Here is a 9,192-nt window from a genome sequence, read left to right on the forward strand (position 1 = left end):
TTTTTGATATATGGAGAGATTTTCAAAATGTGACCCCTGAAAGACAACATCAGGTTATCATAATTCTGATTTTAAAAAGTTTGTCAGTGATTCATTCAAGAGTATTTATTGAGTATTTATTGTACTGTGCAAGGTACAGATTTCAAGATCAATTCCAAACTAAACAAGTAAAACCTTCTCTACCAACTTGGTTTAGTAGTACTAAAACAAATACTTTGCATTTTTACACTGTGCCTTCCGGGGTTTTAACGCCTTCTCATAAGGCTTTGATCTTTACAGCACCCCTTTGACGGGTAAGGTGAGTATTTTCTCTGCTTTACAGGCAATGGTATGCCTTTTAATGGGGATGATTTTATATGCTTTAAGTATTTTAAGCAGGTTGTTGAGAGTTCCAACAATGTCAGTAGAAGCACCCACTTACATGTGACACAGATGGATCAAAATATAAAGAGAACACTTTTAAAACCAAGTATGTCTCAGCATCTGTGTCAAATAAGGCCATCAAGGACTCTCTTGGGGGAGCTTATACCCTCCCCCCGCCAAGTTCTTCATCAGCATCCCCTACTGTTTTGGTGTTGATAATTATTGTTTTCTGAGTCTCTTGTAAACTGCCCTATAAGTGGAACTTCGGTGCCGCACTCCAACACCAAACTCCTCCTGTAGAGGTACCTACCTTGAAATTGACACTGACCAAGTTCTGCTCTCAGTCTGGCTCTTACTTCCTATTGAACCCTAGCTAGTCTTGACTTTTCTGAGACTGAGTCTTCATGTTTACAAGGAGGGATTAGATTTTGATCTTTGAGTTTGCTCCACCCTCTATGAGTTTTATGTGTTACAACTGTAAAACGTTAAAACACTTCTCATCTCTGATACCCAGGAATAATCGTTTCGGTTAGATAGATGCCAACACAGTCTCACCTAATTATGGAAAGAAAAAATAATCGTAAAGGCCATGCAAGAAAAGAAATTGTGTCATTGGTAAAGGGTTTTTCCAACTACATCTTCTATTTTGTTCTTGTGGGGAGGTGGGGGCATTACACGTTGTCTTTTGGTGAGTTGGTACCAAAGAGCTTTGAGATTGTGTTAAACAGGCACAGACCCGATTGGTGTACTCTCAGAAGAGTGATTGGATCTCTGTCAGAAAGACCACGCCAAGATAAAAATACACAGAAGTCGAAACCAACTGGAGAAGCACAAGAAATAGTGTGGCCAAAATCCTAATACCATCACAAGTCAGTAAACACCCCCTTCTATGGAAAACCATCCCAGTAATCCCAGTAAGTAAATAGACTTAAATGATATCAACCAGTGCCCCAGAAAAAATTCCTTTTTAAGCCTCTATTTAAAGCCAATATCTTCTAAAATGAGCATTGAGTTCACAGATATCTTTTGAACCTCATATGATGCTTGACACTGTGGGAAAAAAATCCTAGACGATACTCTGTGCCCTAAAAAGACCTATTCATCTAGCAAGCCATTAACTAAATTTTGTGTAAGTTTAAAGTGTTTAAAGGTGCATGTTTGCCAGTGCAGGAAGTGGCATTACTTAAGGCTAAATAGGGCTCAATTTTATTTGGGTCCATTAAGTGGGGTGCTGGTTTTGATCGGTCAAAATGTTGTGCCTACTGTTTCAGCATCCTCCGTGAGAGAGAGTGGACAACTGATGAGATTTTAACTGATCACTTTCCCCGAGACAATTGCATTTGTAGATAGGAGGACACAGACTTCTGTCCTGGGGTGGGGGGTGCTTCATGGGCTGGAAAGGCAGAGAAGCTGGTGGCTATTCTTCAAAGTGCTGCTGCAAGTAAGAGGGGAGAGCCTGGGCCAAGCAGGCTGAAGCTGTGGCTTCAGGTCTTGCTGCTCAGGGTTTTATGGAGCATATTCTAACAGGCTTAGGGATAGAGGATGGAAGAACCAAGTAAGAAAAAGAACGTGATGGTTGAGGCTGGGGTCTCAGAGGAGGCAGTCCTGATAGCAATCTATTAGCTAAATCCAAATTAAGCAAATGAAGCCACCCGCTTAAATCTGAGAGATTCCAAAGCATTCAAGCATGAGAGCTGAAGCCAAAGAAAAGAACAGCATGTGCTGAACGGAAATTTGAAGGTTGACTTAATGTCTGTGGAGGGCAAATCTGAGTGACATCGTACTTCTGAGCAGAATTCATTTGGAAGTGTGAGAAAGTGAGCTTTGATGGTCCCTCTGGAGCACTGAGGAGCCCAAGAGTGAAGGCTTAGTAAATGGCCTAAGAGACATTCAATAGTGTGGTGTAATTCTCAAACTACTTCTTAAAAATCACCCCCCCACACACACCCCCAAAAAAGTAAAGGAGAAAAAGCCCTCCTCTTCTCTCTGAGTTGCTGCATGAGTTATACAAAATTCAAAGGTAGGGTGATGTCTGCCAGGAATGGGAAAGAAGTGGTGCCTGGGTTGTCCTAAACGTGAACTGCAAAGAGCAGTGGAGGAGGGGGAAGATTGAAGAGGAGCCTAGAAAGGACAGGCTGTCTAACTGGGAGAAACCCCCCCCAGCAGGGAAGCCAAGGGCCTGCATGGTACCTGTCTCTGCTACCATCCAGACATCCAAGCAACATTAGAAAATTCACCCCCTTTCCTTTTTCGCATTGGCTGTCAAGAAGCTCAAAGCTGCTTCTGAACATTTATCTGATCAAGACACAAGCAGAATATCATAATATTCTTATGGCCAACTGAGTTTAAAAAAAATAAAAAAGGCTGCAGTAGGGCCAGATGCTGGGGGTTCCAGAGAATGGGCATCTGAGGAATATCCATATTCCATTAGTGGCAGTTCAAGGAGGTTCTGAATTATGAATTGACCTATTATAGGGGTGTGTGTGTATACATACACATAAAACATCCCATATATATCTTATATATTAATATATATGTTATGAATTGGACTATTACACATCATCTATTTTAGGCCCATATATTGGTCTATATTTTTGTTGTACTTATTTCCTCATAGTACATGGCTTTTTATCTTTATTTCTCTTTACATAACTTTATTTGATGTTAAATGAAAACTTCCTCAATTATTCTTTAGGTAAAATGTGGAGTACACATTTAAAATAATATGTCTTATTCTGTAACTCTGTTCCAGGCACTATACTTTTCCTTCTGTAAGACCATGGCAATAATAATCTTGGCCGTGTGGCAAACCCTGCTCTTCTAAGGACTGGATGAAATCACTTCAAGTAAAACACTTAGGTAATGCCTGGCAGACGTTACATAGTAACTTTAACATTATTGTTATTGTTTTCTCATTTAATGCTTGCAGTAGCCTCATGCGGCGGCTACTATTGTTATTTCCCTTTGGAAAGGAAGGGGTGATAAGAATACGCAAAGCTTCATGGAGAGAGACGCTGGCCCCATCCTCATTGTCTGTGAGGCAAGAAGAGGCAAAGCTAGGGTTAGGAGCGATCCCTGGCTTCGAAGTTTCCGTCCCAAACTTCTATCCTCTAGGCGCCCCTTGTGTCTGGCCCCCGGGTCAAACGCGGAGGTTGCTTTTCATGCAAGTTCTGGGGTCACCCCCTGCCCCCGCCCCGACCCAGCACAGCTCTCTTAGTACCGACTTTCTCAGGCTCAGTCCAGGCCAGTCGACTCCAGCTGATGGTGGAGAAACGCAGAGGTGAGCGTGGCCTCGCCGGTGGGCTCTCTGAGCCTGGGATGGTTTGGGGGAATAGGCGTCAAGGACGTGGGGCAAGTTGGCTTCGCGAAGCCAGCAAGGGAAAGGTAGGGAGGGCGTGACATCATCTGTTCACTCAACAGCCTCCCCTGAGGCTTCCAGAATGCAAAAATACTCCCTTGATTCTCAAAGTGGGTGGTTTACTGATTTCACTGCTTCCACCCCAAATTGAGATGCAGCGGCTTTTAGCCAGATCTGGGCAGGCTCTGGATGTTAAATCCAGCCCTTGACTTACTTTTTTCTCTTTTTTTGTAAAGTGAAGGATAACAGTCGCGGTCCCCTCTCATTCCCTCCGTGCCTCCAGGTTCCTGTCGCTGGTCTGGGCGACCCCGGCGCGCCGCGAAGGGACGACCCGCCCGCCAGGTTTGGGGGCTCCTCCGGGGGAGTCTGCGTGAGGTGGGATCCGGAGCAGTCCGCGAGCTGGCGGGCATAGCTCCTCACCGGAGACACTGAAACTGGAGGAGGTTCCCGTCCCGCCAATCTGCTTTCCTGCGCTGCTCGCCGCCGCGCGCCGCTGAAGACCCGCGGTTAACTGCAAAAGGGTAGTTTGCTGATCACTGCTGGTTAGATCAATACGGCGAGAGCAGAAAGAAAAGATCCGAAATACGAAAGGTACGTGGCTTTTAAAAGTTTTTTGTTTTTTAATGCAGTTACACTTGTATCTTTATTAAAACACATAGACGCAATTTTACGTATGCATGAAAAAACACAAGTAATTCTGCACTGGTTGCAAAGGAGCTCTTTCCGGTGATGATGGAAATATTCTTCATCTTGTTTGGGAATGGTGATGATCCATGAATTGAGTTGTCAGAACTCGTAGAAACTCTACACTGAAGATCTGTGCATGGTATCGTGTGTAAATTGTACGTCAATTAGAAAATCAGAACGTAATCTTGCATGCATAAGAAAGTACTGCGTGCCGTTGCGTAACTGCATACGTGAATGCCGATTAAATGCAGCTGTAGATGAGTATTTATAGCAACTAAGCGCAACTCTGTTGGATTATTTAATTATGCAAGCTCCCCGAAGCCGGGAAGGGGAGAAAAACGGCGGCTGACATCACTCGGGGCGGGGCCGAAAGCCCTAAGAAAAGTCGGTAGGACCCGAGCGGCAGCCGCAGCCAGACACCAGCTCATCATGAGCAGCCGCAACGGCTCCGAGCTCCACGTCCTCTGCAGCTCCGGCCAGCTGTTCTTGCAGCCCCTCTGGGACCGCCTCAGGACCTGGGAGGCCCTCATCCAGTCGCCCTTCTTCCCCGTCTTCTTCTCCATCACCACCTACGTGGGCTTCTGCCTGCCCTTCGTGGTGCTGGACGTCCTGTGCCCCTGGGTGCCCGCGCTACGGCGCTACAAGATCCACCCGGACTTCTCGCCCTCGGCTTGGCAGCAGCTGCCCTGTCTGGGGCAGACGCTCTACCAGCACGTGGTGTTCGTGTTCCCCATGACACTGCTGCACTGGGCGGCCAGCCCCGCCCTCCTGCCCCCCGAAGCCCCCGAGCTGCTCCAGCTGGTCCGCCACGTCGTGCTCTGCCTGCTGCTCTTCGACACCGAGTTCTTCGTGTGGCACGTGCTGCACCACAAGGTGCCCTGGCTGTACCGGACCTTCCACAAGATGCACCACCAGAACTCGGCCCCGTTCGCGCTGGCCACGCAATACATGAGCGTCGGGGAGCTGTTTTCCTTGGGTTTCTTTGACATGATGAACGTCTTGCTGCTCCAGTGCCACCCGCTCACTGTCCTGACCTTCCACGTGGTCAACATCTGGCTGTCGGTGGAGGACCACTCAGGCTACGACTTCCCCTGGTCCACGCACAAACTGGTACCTTTCGGGTGGTATGGGGGCGTGGAACACCACGACCTGCATCACTCCCAGTTTACCTGCAACTTCGCCCCTTACTTCACACACTGGGACAAAATACTGGGAACTCTGCGGTCTGCTCGCACCAAGTGACATGCAGGCACCCCTCCCGGCGTAGTAGTGTGTGCTGTGGTGAGGGGTGGGTGTACCTCAGACGTTGTGCATTTCACCCTTGAATCGGGAGAGGCGCCCTTGAGGTTGCTTTTTTGTTTTATTTGCTGGAAACTTACAGAGAAAATCTGATGTATTTTTCACAATCTAGTAATTTATGTAATGTTTGTATATCAACAATTATATTCTTGATGTGGAATTTCAGCTCACTTCAATAGCCTTGATATCTGGGTACAAAGTATCCAAAATCACTGGCGTATTTAAATAATCTCTGAAAGGGTTTGTTTGAAGAACAAGGAGTTTTACTCTGTTTGAAGGTGTCCTAGAACTAGGCTAAAATAATATATTTTTATGGAGAATCTGATCTGTGACTCTGTAAACAATGCAACATGTTCCTGCTGGACAGTGACTAAGATTATTGTGCCTTTTTTCTTTGTTTTCATAGAGCTGTATATTTATATCGAAGGAAACGTTATTTATGTTTGAAAAAAAGTTAAAAAAGGACATAAACCAAACAAGTACTGGCTTCTGGCATTTTCACTGGCATTTTGACTGATAGAACCTGGAATGAGAACAGGGAGCTGGGATGGCAGGTGCTCTTCAGAGTCTGCGTCAGCCCAGCTGTGGAAAGAGGAATCTGGTGGTGGCAGGTTTGGGGGAGGGGAAGCTTGTAGGAAAGGAGGTCAGAGAAGGGATCTGTTTGTTGGTTTGGGTCTAGAGATTTCACAGAGGGAAAAACACTGTTGTTCTGGATGTGTTTTAGTTGATTTCTGTGTAACAGAAAACTGATAAAACTTACTCTGTAAAGTTTTACAGAGAGATTAACACTGGGCCACCATTGCATTATTTGGGGGGGAAAGGGCGGTGTTGGGGGATGAGTAGAATTAGTGAAGTGCCTTGCTTTGCAAAACGGGTAAGTCAAGTGTGTGCTTTAAAGGGGCTGATAGGTAGGGGAGGGATTATGAGTGAGCCCCCCCTTTTCATAAAGCCATCTAATACAAATGACCATCACACATTGTCTGCAATCTGAGATTTTTGTATGTTCACTTTTCTTTATGAAGACTTACATGCAAACTGCATACTCGTTTCTCAAAGAAAGAAAAAAGTGAAATTTGGCCCTAGATCCCTAGTTCCTCACCTGCAAAAGGAGATTGATTGTGTCCCAGATGTTCTCATAGATTACTTGTGACAGTAAATGTGCCTATAACTGACTGCACACCTGTCACCCATCATGTACCCCATTCTGCTGCTGCATAATTGTTTTAATTTTATCTTTGGAACACCATTTAGACAGATAGGGTAAAGGTAAAAAATCAAGACACTTTAGACAAAAGATCTAAAGAGAGGCAGCTTTGCATGGAATTCTAGGCTCATAATATATGCACCAAACTATCTTGTTTAAAGATGAAAAAAAATCCATCTAAAGACTTGATATCCATACTCTGCCAAATGAACCTCCCTAGAAATACGTTGCGGTGCTCCAAACCTTTGCAAGATGCAATCAGAGTGCCTGGCTGCCCCTCTGATTTTCTCACATTCCCTCCCAATGGGCGTGCCCTCTTGGCTTCTGCTGAAGTCACCTCCTCCTCTGTCCGCAGCAGGACCATGCTGGGACTTAAAGATTATATCAAGAATAAAAAGTGAAATTCGCAAGCTCAGGTAGTGAGGGGAAAATGCCTCACTGGAGGTAGTGTGTTATTATCATGAGCCAAACGGTGAGCAGAGAAAGAAAAGGGGGATGAACAGGCTGGGGTAGAATATATACTATTAGTTGCTTTGAGCAGCTTTAGGCATGCAAAAGCAGTCTGCAAATCTTGGATAATGACAATTTGTTACAGCTCCCTCCTCGAGAATTTTTGAAATGGGTCATAATGCCTCACTGTGTAAGGGAATTTCCCATTTAGGACAAATTGTACACGTGGAAATTACTTGGGTTCAGAACACTTTCTCAGAGTTGGATGTCTCAGCAGTTTCTGATACCTTGCGGGGTGGAACTAGGGGGGTGAAGAGGATGAGCAATTTCTTGGATAGTTTTGAGAGAAGAAGAACAATGATAATAACGAAATAATGCACATTTGCATGAATTTTCTCACATTGTTTCACTTGTTCCTTACACTCTAAGGGATGTAGAATAGTTATTTTTTAAATTTTAATTATTATTATAATTAAAATAATATAAAAATATAATATATTTTAATATAATGTAATATATAATAATATAAAATATATATAATAATATAATATAAAAAATAATTATCATTATTTTTTCATGATATGGATGGAGACTTGGTATCTGCACCGGTCAAGTGACTTGCTCCAGATGATAAAGTACTAGGATTTGGAGCTGGTTCTTGAACTTAGGTCTTGTAGTGTATACTGTACCTGTCTTTGGGTGGCGCTTATGGTAATCTTCACAACTGCCAGTGAGCTACAAACCCTGCAACACCAACAAATGGCCTCCCTCTGCTATTCCTCCCCTGTCAAACACAGCGTCCGCCATGAATTCAAAGCCTCTGCTTGGCAGGGGAGAAAGCCAGATTAATCTCAGCAGGGCTTGGGAAAGCATGAAGCAGGTCAGAGGCTCTGTTTTCTGTACCCTCGTTGCACATCAGGGAAGAGTACACATGCTGAAGCCAGATTGCCCCGGGAGGGGTGTGGGGGGAAACTTGACTTGGGACTTAACAAACTGAGTGACTCTGGACAAGTTACTTAACCTCTCTGTGCTTGGCTTCCTCATCTGTAAAATGTAGTTAATTATAGAACCTACCTCCTAGAGCTGTTGTGAGAGATTTTGAGCTACTCTGTGTGAGTGCTAGGTGGGTTGGAGGTCTGGACTGTATTTGTGTTTGCTACAAATGATGCTTCACGATGTGAGCTCCAGGACTGTACCAGGATCGTAATCTTCTGTCCACACAGATGTTTGAGCTCCCCTGTCTACAGGGAACCAAAAAAAGTGTTGGAAAGAGCCAGAGGTCTGTGTTTGTCTGATTCTGTTTCCTCACCTCTGAGTCATCCCACTCCCACCTCTTCCTGAGACTTTCACTCCCTATTCACTGCTATCTTCCTAATGATCAAATCCAACGATTTCCCACCCTTGATTTTCCATCTCCTTGGCTTTTTTTTTTTTTTTTTTTTTTTTGCAGTACGCGGGCCTCTCACTGTTGTAGCCTCTCCTGTTGTGGAGCACAGGCTCCAGACGCGCAGGCCCAGCGGCCACGGCTCACGGGCCCAGCTTCTCCACAGCATGTGGGATCTTCCCGGACCGGGGCACGAACCCGTGACCCCTGCATCGGCAGGCGGACTCTCAACCACTGCGCCACCAGGGAAGCCCCTTGGCTTTGCTTTTAAGGTATTTGTTTCTGCTCACCAGCCTCTTAGAATGTGGTTCTTGCCTGGTTTTAGTGACGCTTCTCTGTTGTTTTCCTTCCCAATTCTCCAGCTGTTTCTCCTTCCTTCAGTGGCTGCACGCTCTCCTCAGCAGGGAGGCCAGCCTCAAGGTGCTTCTCATTTTATTAAAAAGTATC

General features: G+C 45.2%; 1 protein-coding gene across 1 annotated transcript; it reads left to right on the forward strand.

The window, feature by feature from the left end:
• The first annotated feature begins 4,835 nt into the window (after positions 1 to 4,835).
• Positions 4,836 to 6,576, forward strand: CH25H (cholesterol 25-hydroxylase). The gene has a single exon (XM_060034513.1). It carries the CDS (start codon positions 4,838 to 4,840, stop codon positions 5,648 to 5,650), a length of 813 nt encoding a protein of 270 aa, XP_059890496.1. The 5' UTR covers positions 4,836 to 4,837; the 3' UTR covers positions 5,651 to 6,576.
• The last annotated feature ends 2,616 nt before the right edge of the window (positions 6,577 to 9,192 follow it).

This window comes from Delphinus delphis, chromosome 16 (genome assembly GCF_949987515.2).
Source record: "Delphinus delphis chromosome 16, mDelDel1.2, whole genome shotgun sequence".
In the NCBI taxonomy this organism is placed as follows: domain Eukaryota; kingdom Metazoa; phylum Chordata; class Mammalia; order Artiodactyla; family Delphinidae; genus Delphinus; species Delphinus delphis.